This window comes from Stegostoma tigrinum, chromosome 16 (genome assembly GCF_030684315.1).
Source record: "Stegostoma tigrinum isolate sSteTig4 chromosome 16, sSteTig4.hap1, whole genome shotgun sequence".
Taxonomy (NCBI): domain Eukaryota; kingdom Metazoa; phylum Chordata; class Chondrichthyes; order Orectolobiformes; family Stegostomatidae; genus Stegostoma; species Stegostoma tigrinum.
Window position 1 is genome coordinate 43,208,533 of NC_081369.1, and position 17,032 is coordinate 43,225,564.

Below are 17,032 nucleotides of genomic sequence, written 5' to 3' on the forward strand. Positions count from 1 at the left end.
CAGCATCACCTAGTGTTGGGAGGATGAAAGAAAAGCATATGGTTATCATGCATCACAATGCAGAAACATCACCCAGGTACATGTGGGTCATCTTCACCTTAGCTTCAATAAATAAGCCAAGCTTCTAGGAAAAGTTTAAACTTTTAAATAAAAACTTTAATGAAAAACATGAAGGACAATGGAGTTGATAAATTTAATCAGGATCTTATGAAATATGTCATTTTTGGATCCATTATTTTGAAGTATTAATTTGGGCACTAGAAGTTTCAGTTTAAAGAATTCACAAACCACAAATCTCAAAGTGCTGCCAATCATGCAGTAGGTTGCATTTTTCTTTAATCTAAATTTTATTTCAATATTTTGACGAATTAGTTAGAATCAGTTAGTTTCCCCAAATCTTTAATATTGCTTATTGGCAACATTCCTTTTGTTTAACTTGCCTTCCATTCTTAAATTCTTTGCTTTTTCAGTCCCAATTTTTCTGTCATTTTGCCTTTCGTCAAAATGAGACAAGCAAGAACTGCACACTGGATATAAGACTTTTCATGTATTATAAAAATACAAGGGCTCTATGCACGTGAACTAGTATGGCAAAATGTATTTAGAGAATCCTAGTTTGGAAATGCAAAAGCTGCATTGTTGAAGCACTGTCAATATGTACTTTACCTTCAAATTTTCTAGTGCAAGTGATGAAATAATGGCTGTAGATGACTAGACAGTAGTACGGGAAAGGAATGAGTGAATAAGAAAAGTTAATAGTCATAATATCAGATTCATAAACGTTTACAGAATAGAAAGACCAATGTGTCCACACTGGTCAACAAAGATCTGACTACACAAATCCCATTTTCCAGCTTGTAGCTCATAGACTAGGATGCAATGGCAACACAAGTAAATAGCTATATGCTGATGAAATGCTCTGAGAGTTTCTGACTCAACCACCATGTCAGTGAATTCTAGATTCCCATCAGTTACTAGGTGAAAAAAATCTCAATTCTCCTCTTAGCCTTCTACCGTATATCTTTAATCTGTGCCTCAGGTTATTGACCATTTAACTACCAGGGGAAACATGCCTTCCAATCAACCTTATCTCTGTCCCTCATAGTATTATACACCGCTATCAGCTCCTTTCTCAATCCTGGCTGATCCAAAGAAAACCACCCTAGTCTACCCAAACAATCCTCATAGTTCAGACCCTCAATCAAGCAGTATCTGGTAAATCTTCTCTTGGCTTCCTCTGTAGTGCAATCAAATTATTCCTATAATGTGATAACCAAACCTGCATGCAGTATTCCAGCTGTGGCCTAATTAGCATGGTTGTACAGTTTCAGCACAAGCTATCTGCTCTTGCATTCTATTCCTCGACTAATCTCACGTGCCTTCTTAACCACCCTATCTCCTTGCCACCCTACCTTCAGGGATATGTGATTATGCATACCAAGATTCCTCTTCTCTTCAGTATTCACCAGGGTCCTACTATTGATAGTGTGATTGCATACCATGCCTGGCCTCTCCAAGTGCATTATCTTACTTTTTCCAGGTTGAATCTCATCTGACACTGCTCTGCCCACAAGACCAGTCATGGATCTCCTCCTTCAGTTGACAGCTATTGTCCTGCTTATTTACCAGCTGATCAATTTTTGTATCATCCAGGAATTTCTTGATCATACTCTTGCATTTCAGTTTAATATATTAACTTACACTAAAAAACAAGGGTGCCAGCACAGATTCGGCAGAACCAGACTGAAAGCAGACATCAGCTATGTCACAGAAATATCCCTCTAACATCACCCTCTGCGCCATTTACCTTGAATCTCAACGGCTCCATCTTGCGTGGACAGTTTGCCATGAGGGACCTTATCAAAAGTCTCACTAAAGTCCATGTAAATCACATCATATTCAATACCCTCATCAACACACCTGATTGACTCTTTTGAGGAGCCAATTAATTTTATTCAGCACAATCTTCCCTTAACAAATCCATACTTGACTATTCCTAATTAACCCACATCTTTACGAGTACAGGTATGTCCCTCAAAATTCTTCCAAATAATATCCACACAGCCAAAATTAGACTGACTGGCCTGTAATTTCCTGGTCAATCCTCCTTCTTTTAATAATGGGACAACATAAGCGGCCTTGTGGTACTCTGGCACCTCACCGGTGTTCAGAAAGGACTTGAAAATTACTGTCAGGGCTTCTGAAATATCTTCCCTTGCCTCCTCCAACAGCCTGGAATACATCTCATCTGAACTTTCAAATTTATCCGTTTTTAAGGCTGCTAAACTCACTAAACCTCCTCTCTCTGTTTTTTTTTCCTTAGGCTTCACAGTCCTCTGCCCTGATGTTGATACCTGCATCTTCCTTTTCCATTGTAAAGATCAATGCAAAGTTTGTTAACCTAAGGCCAACTGTGCACAAACAGTACCACTCACCTTGGAGATGCAATTGGGAAACAAATAAAATAGGTAGTAAATTAAATTGCACAGTATAAATAGGCTTAACAAGAAAGAAATGTGACGCTACATACATAATGTATATTTTGGATGTTCCTAAAATCTGTTTCCTTCTTCCAACACTTGCTCGGTCACATTTGGGCTCAAATCAAATCAGAATTATAAAAACAGAACTTCTCTCTGTTGACTTTCAATTAACAGCCTGAACTGTTCCTCATGCATAAGGGCCTAAGGCATCAAAATGTGGATGCCAATGCTACCAACTTAAGAAAGAAAATGAAACAGTTAGTGAAAAAGAGTTAAGGAAATACAGGCAGATTTAATATCAATAAATGAAAATACCAAACTTGACCACTGATGGACGCACAAAAAAAAATCAACTGGAAATAGATCAAAGAGCATCAAGGATGATTTTAACATGAAGCAATAGGTCAAAAGATGGGAATACTATTTAAGAAACTCCTCATGAAGTACATTAAGTTAGCAAAGAATGGAAATGCAAACACTACCATATCCCATATAATATCCTGCCATTGAATCTGACTTAGGACACATTAACATTACAATTCTAGTGCCAGTATAAAGAAATTTCTCCTTCCACAATGCTGCTGTTAAAATAATAAACACATGCTGTAATCCAGATAAGGTAAACTGGGGCAAAAACAGCAAATTCCCTGGAGGAGGCAATCCTACTACTCTTCCTATAATTTGAATCAGTTTGGCCTTTGACATCAAGCGTGCACCACATGTTTGGTATTAACATGAAGATAATGTAATGCTTCAAGAGGCACAACGATATATCCTTTCTTCTGACTCGAGACCTAGGTTCAAGTCCCTTCTGCTCCCGAGCTATGTAATAACATCTCTGAATAGGCTGGTTAGTAAATATCTGCAATACTTCAAACTAATGTCAAAATGTCTTAAAGATATGCATCATTGAATAACTAGACCAAAACAGTGCCACAAAACAGTTAAGCCAAGCTTGCAATGCCTGTTCACAGTTTGAACATTAATCATTTAATCTTAACATGGTGGTATTTTAATGGTCCCAACAGATATTACACCTGACTCAAATGTATTTGATTATCAGTCTATGATCACCTTCAGATTATTGCAGCATAAAGAAAGCACACGGCACACTGAAATTCACATCAACAGTGGAAGAATTTAAACTCGCATAGAATCTTGATTAGATCATACATGTAGTACTTTCAACAATTCAGTGTCCATATTACAGAAGGGCTATAAAGGACTAAATGTTCCCTTTTATTGGGAAAGCATCGTTTTCAGGGGATTCATCGCAGGTGGTGTGTAAGGACCCATTATCTTGCCTCACATTTTCAGTGTGCTGCAAATCAGGTCTTGCTGTTCCAGGAGTTGTCACAACAGTTGAAGATTTTCTGAAAGCATGCAGAATTCACCAATTTAAATGGTTTTTTTACACCCAAGTTGACAGAAAACATGGACCAGGTTTCAGTAGTTAAAAAGAATAATTTTTATTATAAATAAATAGATTCTAGCTACAGGTAAACTGTGAACTGTCAGCATACAAGTCTACTAGTTAAAACTAATCCCTTGGAAAACTCCTCCTACATACACATACAGACAGACACAAAAGGTATTGTTATGGCTGGAGGGAGAAATTGAGAGAAACTAGAGCTTCAGTTGGTACAATGAGCTGACAGGTCTATGGGCTAGTAACCAGTTATCAATGACAAAGGCATTCTGCTCTCCAGCAATTATATAATTGATTTTCTTTATTTATTCTTTATTTTCTTTATTCCTTATTTCTTTAGGACATCCCCCTTCATGATCATCATTCCCTCCGCAGGCAAGACCACTGAACTTCAACCCAGTCTTGATAATCCACTCTCCCCAGGACAGAGCAGACTTCTACCTGATGACCACTCAAGTCCTACCATTAATACCAAACCCACAGGTTTGATCATAACCCATGCTGACTTGGGAGGAGAGCCCTGACCGAGCATGGTCCAGTCCCAAGGAAGGATATGTCAACAGTATCCCAAATGAGGTACCGATGATCCCTAGATTGATTGCGCTAAATCTGCAGAACTAGCTTTGGCCCAAACCCTGGACGCAAGGATTGGATCCCTATGTTCAGACTAATCACGTTGCTGATGTTGGCCACTGACCTGGACTGAGATTAGGAATGCCCCTAACTGTGGCAGCATCCCTTTGCAGATCATATTCCCTATTTCACTCCAATAAGGATTAGTCCCCTTTAACATTCAGACATCTGGTTGAATGTACATTTGTGATGCAAACTGTGCTGTCGATGTGATACTGATGTATCACAATGCTGTACAGCAGCATATCCACACCTCTATTGAACAGTGCTCCTATCTGAGACAGCTGTCTGCCTCTACTTCTACACTAAACAGTAATACATGACAGAGAAGCTGACAGCCTGTAAGTTATGGGTTCTGCTAAAAAAAAGGAACAAAAGTGGCCAGCAGCCTATAATTGAGGACTAGAAAGCTCACGTGCTGAAAAGCAATGCAAATCAACAAGATACCGGCAGCCTCAAAAGACATCACAAAGTCAGTAAACTTTAAGAAAGCAAGCTAAAGAAAAGTAGATCTTTAAACAGCCTCAACCTTTGTAGATGCATGTGTGTCGATGCACACAAAGTAACCTGAAAGAACAAAGTGAAGTTTGAAGGCTTGAAATGGTACGAGTTATTCTGAAAGCAGGCCAAATAATTTGGTGAGGTCATAAACACAATGGACAAAATGATCCATTTTCTTCAAATAATATATAGTACCACTAGCATCCTTCAGTCATGGTTGGAGGATTTAGATCTTCAGAATCCATGGTACTAGATTTAAATTCAGCAATGAGAAGGAAACTAGAGGAGAAAGATACATAAGACAGACAAGAATCTTCAATTCCTAGATATATCACAACAATCAATCAGAAACAAAAAGTCTTTCTTATCGTAAAAAGAACTTGAAATAGTCTGGTGACTTCCAAATGATATATGGACTGACAAACTACCAGTGGACAAAGTTAACTTAATTGATAAAGTGAAATGGAAAATATCTTTTATTTGTCATGCAACAGGTAAATTTATCTTACCAGACAAAAAGAAGTGCTGCAGGAAAACCATGAAAATAATTGCCTCTTAATTCTCAGCATTACAAGTGGCAAAATAGTTTAGAACACACACATACTTTTTTTACATTCACGAAATGTAGGCAACCACTAGCTGGGCCAGCAGTTACAGGTTAATAAAATGTGAGGCTGGATGGACACAGCAGGCCCAGCAGCATCTCAGGAGCACAAAAGCTGACGTTTCAGGCCTAGACCCTTCATCAGAGAGGGCGATGGGGTGAGGGTTCTGGAATAAATAGGGAGAGAGGGGGAGGCGGACCGAAGATGGAGAGAAAAGAAGATAGGTGGAGAGGAGAGTATAGGTGGGGAGGTAGGGAGGGGATAGGTCAGACCAGGGAAGACGGACAGGTCAAGGTGGTGGGATGAGGTTAGTAGGTAGGAGATGGAGGTGCGGCTTGGGGTGAGAGGAAGTTACAGGTGTTTTTATTAAGGTAACCAGCAGTTGTTATATGTCATTATGAGCCTAGCTTTGAATTCCAGATTTTATTGAATTCGAATTTTACAATCTACTATGGTAGGATATCAACCCATGTGCCCAGAAAATTTGTCTGAGGTCCTGGATTACTGGTCCATTTAAATGACTTTTATGCCACCATATTTGAACACTAAAATGCTTTAACTAGTTTGAAAGTATAGTTGGAAATGCCCAAAGAGCTTACAAAGGAAAAACTGCAAAATGCCCAGAAATGTTTGGAATCCCTGAAATAAACATACTATCACAATGCATTGCATGGTAAAAAAAAAATCAACTCTTGAATGTTTTACAAATAAACTGTGATCTACTTGCAAATACTTAAACTACAGCAGGTTTCACATGAAGTTCTAAACCATGTCCTTTTCGATCATTATCAAACCTCTTTGGAAAATAAAGGGCTTATAAATACAACCTTGAAGCATTCCTCTGAATACCTGCAGGTCTTCTACCAGAGCAGTTACTCTTCGATTAGCTTCCTTTTCAAGCTCCTCCATTGCCTGAACCAGGGCATCATTCTGCTCACTTAAATCACTGATGTAAGACTGCAGAATCTCGACCTTCAACTGAACAAACAAAACAAAGTAAGCAATATGTAGTCAATCTAGCATCAAACTGTTAGTAATATTGGCAGAATTACCTCTAAAACAAATACGATTAGTAAACATTTGAAAAATATATAAATGATGGTATGCACTGTAGGAACAAATGATTATGTCTAGCATGGCAACATACAAGTTGAAAAGTGTCTTGCAGGTTTGCTTTAGGACGTATATACACTAATTATAAATACTCACATAGGTGCATGCTTATATTTAATTTGCATATATACTAGCAGATTCCCTATATAATTGCACACAGTGATATAATTGTTTCAGAAAAATCATAAAGGTATTTAGACAGCTGTTGCAGATGCTTATAGGGTCTTGCAGTAATGTTGATTTGCAACATCTTCGTGGAATTCTGATGAATAAAATGTGAAAACCAAGGGTCTTTGATAAGAGTAGAGACAGACCAAGAAGAATGTACCATGACCCACTCAAACCCTTTGTTCCCAACAATTAGAGATTTAAAGTCATAGAATCATAGAGATGAAAGCGTGGAAACAGACCCTTCGGTCCAATTCATCGATGTCGGCCAGATATTCTAAATTAATCAGAATCATACAGCACAGAAACAGACCCATCGGTCCATCCAGACAATGCCGAACATAATCACAAATTAAACTAGTACCACCTGCCTGCTTCTGGCCCATATGCACCCAAACCTTTCCTATTCATGTATTTGTCCAAATGTCTTTTAAATGTTGTAACTGTGCCCATGTCCACCACTTCCTCGGAATGCTCATTTCTCACATAAACCACCCTCTGCGTAAAACAATTGCCCTTCATGGCTTTTTTAAACCTCTCACTGCTCACCTTAAAGATGTGCTCCCTAGTCCTGAAATCCCCCATCTTGGGGAAAGGACAACTACCATTAATCCTATCTATCCCCCGCATTATTTTAGGTGGATTGGCTATGCTAAATTGCCCATAGTGTTCAGGGAGGTGTAGGTTAGGTGGGTTATAGTCTGGGTGGGACGCTCTCAGGTTCGGTGTGGACTTGTTGGGCCGAAGGGCCTGTTTCCACACTGGAGGGATTCTATGATATCTTGGTCCACGAGGTAACTAGTTAAGTACTTCACATATGGTCCACGGCCAGGAATAAATCTCTGTGGCTAGAAGTGGCGCAGATATGGGAATTCAGAAGATAACAGTGCAACCACTACCTTTGCACTTTTTCTACAGGTACACAGGAATATAGCAACAGTACTAATAATACCAGGGTAACAGTCTAGTTTGGGGGAATAGATACTGTTTTCTGCAAACAGGACTGAGAGTCCTTACGGCTTGTTCTTTGCCTGGTTTCATGGTTATGAAAACGTCCTCAGTTCTGGAGAAGGACTTGGTGTTACAATGGGAAAGATCCAGTTGTCATGGTCCAAGTAGAAAGCAAAAGCATGATTGGAGTAAGAAAGCACAGGGAGTATGAACAGCTAGGGATTAAATGACATAGCAGCACAAACGTAGTAATCCTTGGACTACTACCTGAACCATGTGCCAATTTGGATAGGAAACATAATGCAAGAGGGTTGGATGTTTGGCTTCAAGACTGATACAAGTGAAACAGGTCTCAATTCATGGGCAAGTGGAACATATGAACAAGAATAGGTCACTTGGGCCTTTGAGTCTGCTCCGCCATTCAATAAGATCATGGATGATATAATTTTAGCTTCATCTCTATATTTCTGCATATTCCGGATAATCTTTCATCCCCTTGGTAATCAAGAATATATCTACGCTTGCTGTAAACATATTTACAAAGATTCTAACGTCCATTGCCTCTTTAGGAAGGGAATTACAAAAAGAATCAACTCAGGAAAAAAAAAGTTTCCTCATCTGTTTTAAATGGGTGACCCCTTATTTTTAAACAATGAACAATAATTCCAGATTCTCCGACAAGAGGAAACATCCTTTCCACATTCACCCTGTCAAGTCCCATCATGATCTTATGCTTCAATTAAGTCACCCCTGACTTGTAAGCTCGAGAGAATACAGACCTAGCTTGTCTAACATTTTCTCATGAGGCAAACTGTTCATTCCAGTTATTAGCCCAGTAAACCTTCTTTGAAATGCTTCCAAAGCATAAACATCTTTCCATTAGTAGTGACGATTACAGTATACAGTACTTCATTTTTGATCTCACTGATGCACTCACTGATGCATTGCATGATGGAAGTATAAACTCCCTATTCTTGCATTTAATTGCCTTTGCAATAATACATTCTATTAGCTTTCCTTATTACTTGCTGCCCTGGAACTAACCTTCCGTGATTCACCAGGCCACCCAAATCTCACTGCATCTCAGAGCTCTACAACCTGTTACGATTGAAAACGCATTCTTCTTATTTATTCTTTCTGCCAAAATGGGCAATTTCCCACTTCTTCACCTTGTACTCCATCTGCCAGATCTCTGCCCAACTTAACCAATCTATATCCTTTAACTTGTGGTCAGAGATAATGGGAACTGCAGATGCTTGAGAATCCAAGACAACAAAGTGTGAAGCTGGATGAACACAGCAGGCCGAGCAGCATCTCTGGAGCACAAAAGCTGACGTTTCGGGCATAGACCCTTCATCAGAGAGCCAGTTTCAAGTCTGAAGAGATTACAAGAGTTGCAGTGGCAGAGAGATTCCCTGAGGTTGGTCCAGAGGGAGGAGGGTAACTTCTTCACGTTAGGCATCCCTGGAAGAGGCTTCGCAGTGAGGTTAAAATTGTGATCAGAGATAATGGGAACTGCAGATGCTGGAGAATCCAAGATAAAAAAGTGTGAAGCTGGATGAACACAGCAGGCCAAGCAGCATCGTCTAAGCCCGAAATGTCAGCTTTTGTGCTCCTGAGATGCTGCTTGGCCTGCTGTGTTCATCCAGCTTCACACTTTGTTATCTTATATCCTTTAACTGTCGCCTTATGTCCTGTTCACAATTCAATTTCCTACTTATCTTTGTGTCATCAACAAACTTAGCGCTCCAATCTTTCTTCACCCATATCGTTTACATAAATTATAAATAGTTCAGGCTCCAGCACGGATCCCGTGGCACATCACTTGGGACATCCTGTCAGCCTGAAAAAATGACCCACTTAATCCTACTTTCTGCTCGTTGTTAGCCAGCCAAACTTCTATCCATGCCAATATGTTAACCCCTACACCATTAGTTTTTATTTTCTGCAATAAAATTTGATCAGGCACCTTAACAAATGCCTTCAGAAAATCTAAGTACAATACATCTACTGGTTCCTCTTTATCTACAGCAGAAGCTACTTCTTCAAAGAACTCTAATTAGCCAAATGTGATTTTCCTTTGACAAAACCATGTTGGCTCTGCTTGTTTACCTCGAACTTATCTAACTGCCCTGTTACAGTGTCTCAAAAATTAGCTTCTAACATTCTCCCTATGACTAATGTTAAGCTAACCAGCCTAGACTTTCCTGCCTTTTGCCCCTCTACCTTTTTGAATAAAGGAGTTACATTAACTATTTTTCAATCTAAAGGAACCTTCCCTGAATCTAACGAGTCTTCAAACATTAAAACCAATGCATGAACTATCTCACTAGCTACATCTGTTAAGACCCCAGGATAAGTTCCATCAGGGCTTAGGGACTTGTCAACTCGTAGTTCCAATAATTTATTCTGTATGACTTCCCTGTTAATTGTATTTTTCCTGAGTTCCTCCCTCCCTTTGAATTCCTGACATATAGCCATTTCCCAGATGTTACTTTTATCCCCTCTCTCATGAAGACTGACACAAAATATCTATTAAATTTAGTTCATCTTCTATCTCTTTATCCTTCATTACTAACTCCCCAGGCTCATTTCCTGGAGGATCAATATCTACTTTAACTCTTTTCATTTTTATATATCCAAAGGAACTTTTCCTACCTTTTTTCACCTAATAAAACAGGAGGTTATAGTGCTGGAATGAAACTCACATGATGCACACTGAGAATCAGTGACCTGGCAAACTTTAGGCTATAGGTTGGACTTTAAACTCAATAGTGGTGGGGAGGGCTCACATGTGGGAAATTTGAAGTTGGAAAGATGCAGAATAGTGATGAGGGTAGTGATGAGAATAATACAAAGGGAATCAAGAGTTATGAGGGCAGGCAGAAAAGTAAAATTAAGACCACAATCTGGTCCAAGATGGTAGCGGAGTAGGATGCTTCAGCTAGAACTCGTCAGCTCCATATGTTTTTCTTTTCTCTTTTGCTTTTCTTTTCCTTCTTCTCTCTTCTTGTCCTCGGAGTCTCTGCCTCAGCGTTGTCTCGGACACTCAGCCTTGGACTCCCAGTCTTGGCACAAACCCAGTGAGGCGTCCTCTCAGCCTGGCATGGCAGCTTCCGGGCCTGGCATCCCAGGCTGGCAAAGTGGCCTCCCAGCCTGCTGTCGCAGTATTTCAGCTTGCCAGTCTCCAGAGCTGGCGTGGTGGTCTTCTGACCGAGTGGTCTCCCAGCGGCCCATGCAGCAGTCTCTCAACCTGGCATGGTGATCTTTTGCATAGTGTGGTAGCCTTTCAGCAGCCCATGGCGATCTTTCAGTCTGCTCTGGCATGCACATGGACTTCCAGTCTTAAGGTGATTCCAAAGTGGTCTTCCTGCCTTGAGGTGAAGTCCAATACTGTCTGGAGTCAAGGTCCTCGAGGGCTGGAGGCTACATGCTAGTGTGGACTGGGTTCTGAATTTTTTATTTCTCTATATCTGAATTAATTCCTACAATCTGCGATGCTAGACTTCTTATTTCTTTATTTTCTAATTTTTTTTCCTAAGAACATGTCCTCAAGAATCTGTACCTAGGAACCTTTGTTCCTACAGTGGCACTGTAAGTGGCCACTTGTAAACTTTTCACTGTACTCATTGTGAATACATGTGACAGTTAAACTAATTCAATTCAATCAAATCAGAGGTAATTATTGAATGTACAGCAGGCTCAAGGGGCCAAATAACCTACTCCTATTTCTTGTGTTCAACAGTTTACCCTTCATTTCTATTCTTGCTGGCCTACATTAGTAGCCAGTTAAGCAATGCCTCAGCTTGATCATTCTCATTCATGTTTTCAGTCCCTCTCTACCTCAATATATCCTCAACCTTATAACCTTCTGAAATTACTTATCTAATTCTAGTCACTTGAACATCTCCAATCTTAACTGCTTTATGATATCTTATTTGAAAACCTGGGTTCTAAAATGGACAGATCAATATATAGCTTTAAGTTTGATTTCCGAAAATATGCTTTTTGTTTCATTTTAGAATTTGATTTCTGAGAATAGTACCAGGTTTTCTGGAGTCAGTATTATTAAATTATGATATGCTTCGCTAGGATCAGCAGAATACGTATCCAAAGTAAAAGAACAAATACTGTTTTAAACACCATTGAACAGAGAAACACATAGTTAAAATAGACATTGACACCAACTGTGGACAGTTTCTCAAATACTCCATTGTCCTCTCCGTGGATCAAATTAGATTTAATAAATGCTTTTAAGCTTGCAAAACCAATCAGAACAGATGGATTTTGCAAATTAATATATGGACACATTCTTGCATATTTTTATAACCAAATATTTCAAGAAAGACAATACACAACACCACATCGCATCTGAACAAAAATGGAATATCACAATACCACTTTAGAAAATATATTGAACTCATTATTAAAGGAAATAACTGTACATTTTATTCCTTGGAATACTGGTAATGTTAATATTTCTGGTAACGTAAAATAACGCTCATTAAATTTGTCTGGACTCATTAAAATATCACTATACACGAATTAATGCCATTATTGCATGGCTCATTTACACATAAATGGCCTCAATTACCAACTGTAGGTCACACATTTCGTTTTCTTTAACACAAACATATATACTACATAAGCATTACTTGAAAGAGTACATACTCATACACAGCTGGCTGTAATTATAAGGGTTAAATCCGCAAATTGAAAATATTGAAGTCATTATTTTGACAACATTCGTTTTACTGTTCCATAATTCCATATTCTAGTTTTTGCCATTTGTGAATTTTTGTCTTCAAATATATACATGCCTATTGAAGAAACCTGTACTTCTATTAATCACAGTAGTCTGACAAAAAAACATTCTTATAGGATAATGTTTCACTTTATCATAAAGTCGATTAATTTGATTGACTGAAATTGTTTTTGCGAAAATTTGAAGTCCAGAATAGCACATCAATGTAGCAGTAATTAGTGATGCAATATGGGTCACATCTGTAGTTCATTGTTCAAATGAAATATTGGTCTTGATTCTGATGGGAGAGACTAAACACTTTCCTCAGTATGATCAAGGTGTGCATTGGGAGAGAGAGGATTGTGATCAAATTTGGAATATTCTACTCATTCCATTCTAGTAATTTATCTGCAGTGATTAGCTCAAAGTGGCATTGGTCTGAGAGCTTTGAAAAGGGCAACAGTATGCCCATAGCCCCAGTACCTTACATATTTTGAACTGAAGTCATCACTTTGACGTAGGGCAAAACTTTATCAGAAGGTACCAAGTACAAAGCCCAAATGAGCAGGTATCAGGCTGGTACCAACAATTATTCCAACAGTTGACCATCATAAAGTCCATTGCCCAGTTAATGATGGAACTAGTGGGACAGGGAGCAGGGGTGGAGTCTGCTGACATAGTTATACTTGAGGGTGGGCATGTCTGGAATGCCCAAGATACCACCCAGAAAAGTGGGTACCACAAGTAGGTGCAAACTATACGAATGCCTTAGCATGGGAGGTCAAGAAGCTGCCATTCCTGCTGATGATCCCCCAGCATTTTACTATCTACTTGTCTTCCGACTAATCATCTTGGGGCTGATAAAATCCCAATAGTAGTTTCATGAAAAAGTGACAATGAGCAAAAACATATGCCTACTCATTAAAATTACAGAAATCTGAACTACCTCCTACGTACAGAATTCTTCTTAGATAGTCCCACAGATCAAGGATGACTTGCTTTAATTCTGATTAAGAGATTCTGAAATGGCTGGTAAGTCCAATATACAAGCAATGTCCGCCACATGTGGACAGGTGGTGCTTCGAGGACATGGTGGATAAGTTTTTGGATTTGCGCGAGCTCTCCAAGATTCTTCAGCTTCGCCTCTTGCAAATTCCTGACAAATAAACTCCTCAATATCTGCAATATTATCAAATTTCCTTTTAATCAACAAGATTGGCATACTGGTCCACATTATTCTAGCCTTCATGAGGTTGGAGACGGACATATCCTGGAAATTGGACATTGGGTCAATGCGCTGACCGTGCGATACTTACCTGGGAAGTTGAAACTTCCAATGAACAATTAGCTAGCATGCACAGCCCTTTGATAAAGGGTTCCCAAACTATGGAGAGTTCCTATTTACTCACCTGAACAGTTAACCGAAAGTTTAGAGGAATTGAACCATGATCTAAGACCTGTCTAATTATGAAGTTGAACCCCCAACTACCAACCACACATATTGTCTCCACCATTCCCAAATGACACCTGAACTACATCCATCCCCAAGCCCTATCTTTAAAATGTAACTCCAAACTCCCCTCCACCAGGCCACAACAACTGACTCAGTCACTCACCTTTAGCTGTCACTGTACCCTTTACCATCACCCATCCACCTATCCATAACCATGAACACCCACATCTCTCCACAACCTCACACATCTGTCAAATTGCCATTAAGACCATTAAATCTTTGAACTCAGTAGCTTGTGGCAACACTGATCCATGTTCAAATGCAACAAGGCCGGGACAATGTCCAGGTTTGGGCTGACAAGTGGCAAGTAACATTCAGACCATACAAATGCCAGCAATGACCATATCCAATAAATGAAAATCTAATCACCACCCCTCGACATTCAATGGTGTTACCATCACTGAATCTCTCACTGTCAACATCCTGGGGGTAACGTTAACCAGAAACTCAACCGGCCTCATCATATAAATACATTGCCTACAATAGCAGGACAGAGGTTAAGGAATACTGCAACAGGTAATTCACCTTCTGACGTGCCTCCTGTTCACAACTACAATACACAAGTCAGGACTGTGATGGACTACTTCTCATTTTGGGGTGCACCCCAATCAACACTCAATAAGCTTGACACCATTCAGGACAAAGCAGCCACCTTGACTGGTGCCATACCCACAAGCTTCCACTCCCTCTACCACCAGTGTTGTGTAGCAGCTGTATGTAAAATCTACAAGGTGCACTGCAGAAATTCACCAGGATCTTTAGATTGAGCCTTCGAAGCCCACAACCACCTCCATCTGGAAGGAGAAGGGCAGCAGATACGTGGGAACACCACCACCTACAACTTTTGCTCCAAGCCACTCCCTCTCCATCTTGGAATTTCCTCCCTAAGTGCATTGTGGGTCAATTGCATGTAGACTGCAATGGTTCAAGAAGGTAGCTCACCACTACTATCTCAAGGACATTTCGGAATGGGCAAGAGATGCTAGTCAGCCAGCAATTCCCAAAAGTAAATTTTTTGAAAATTCTAAACAAAAATCTGAAGTTGCTGCAGAATCTGAGCCTGTTGGCAGCATTTGTGGAGAGAAATCAGAGTTTCAGGTCCAATGACACTTCTTCAAAACTGATTGTAGCTGGGAAGTTTGGTGTACATTCAGAAAATGGGGTGGGTATATGGGAGAAGAGTAAACAATAGGTGGTGATGGCTGCCAGAGAGAGATAGAGATAGAGAGAGAGAGAGATAGAGAGAGATAGAGGTAGAGATAGAGATAGAGATAGAGATAGAGATAGAGATAGAGATAGAGATAGAGATAGAGATATAGAGATAGAGAGATAGAGAGATAGAGAGATAGAGAGATAGAGAGATAGAGAAATAGAGAGATAGAGAGATAGAGAGATAGAGATAGAGATAGAGAGAGAGAAAGAGAAAGATAGAGATAGAGATAGAGAGAACAGCAGTTGCGCAAGCAAATGGACAAATAACAATCTGCCTGGGAGAATCAATAGCTGCTAATGGGAACCCGCGGAGGCTGACAATGGCTGGCTGTGGTGGCAGCCCATGTGATGACATCCTAGCGGATGGGGTTTGGGCGAAGGACATGGAAGAAGGTGCTAACATTATTGAACATGATATTGAGTCCCGAGGGCTGAAGGTCCTCAGAATCCCTTCATGTTGTTCCGATGAAAAGGTATTTGCTCACACCTTGTTGCATTGAACTTAATCTGCCAGCTGTCCATCTACTCTACCAATGTCTTTATCCTCTTTGCAGTTCAATTCCATCCTCCTCAATCATTCACAATTTTTTGGAAGTTACATGTCGAGTTCAAATTCTAAAGTTGTGTGGTGTGCTAAAGTCATGATTAGCTCTCAGTTCCCAGTTCAAGCTGCAAACCAAAATTGGCAATAAAATTAATGAAAAATCAGCAAAGGTTCTAACAAACATAGCTCTCGTTTAAGAAATCTATGCTAACTCTCCTTAATTAACCTGCATTAACCCATGTGATAATTTGTCATGAATTATTGTTGTGAGAAGTTAAGGGATCTTCTAGTGACAAGGTCCCTTCATTTGAACCAGGAGGCCAAGGTTCAGGGGCTACTTACTCCAGAGGTGTGTAGTAACACTTCTGAATACAGGAGTTCTGCTATCATGCATGTTCTGGTAACGCAAATTGGCTATAATGCCACAATCGAATATAGGAACGCTATTTCTAAAATGCAAACTTGTATTGGCTATGATGCGATTTCATCGATGCGCCAAGCCATTCTTCCACCACTGGTAAGTTTTCTCAAAACATCAAAGTGCTATTTTTACCCCCAAATTCAACCTCTCTCCCTTCAACCCATGGGCCAGAATGCAATAGCAGCTTTTAAAGCTTATTATTTAAGGTACACTTTTAAGAGGCCGATTGCAGCCACTGAGGGGGACAAGGACAGTGCTCTTCAACTTAGGAACAGCTTTAACATCAAGCATGCAACTGACATTATCATGGAGGCCTGAGGTGATGTCAGTAAGGATGCTTGCATACAGTTTGGGGGAAGCTTCTCCTGGATTTTTTTCAAGATTTAAAAACCATCTGTCAGAGGAGCTCCCAAGAATCAAAGAACATTGTGTTGCTCTTGCAAAGCAAGTTGGATTGGAAGAAATGGAGAATGAGGGTGCTGAAGAGCTGCTTAAGTCCCACTGTGAAGACCTCTCTATAGAAGATCTACATCAACTTGTCACTAAGGGGCAAGTGGAAGCCGGAGATAAAGAAGATGAAAACTGAAAGAACTGCAGAAGCTGTAAATCATGAACAAAACAGAAGCTGCTGGAAAAGCTCAGCAGGTCTGGAGGCACCTGTGAACATAGTGACCCTTCCTCAGAACCCCTGATTTATAGCATCTGCAGTTCTTTC

General features: G+C 39.9%; 1 protein-coding gene across 1 annotated transcript in view; it reads right to left on the bottom strand.

Annotated features, from left to right (window-relative positions):
* The window catches only part of LOC125459774 (golgin subfamily A member 4), a 709,733-nt gene that overhangs the window by 632,790 nt on the left and 59,911 nt on the right, over positions 1-17,032 (bottom strand). The window contains exon 3 of the mRNA XM_048546606.2: positions 6,501-6,629. Coding sequence (XP_048402563.2) covers positions 6,501-6,629 — 129 coding nt within the window. The remainder of the gene's footprint in view (positions 1-6,500; positions 6,630-17,032) is intronic.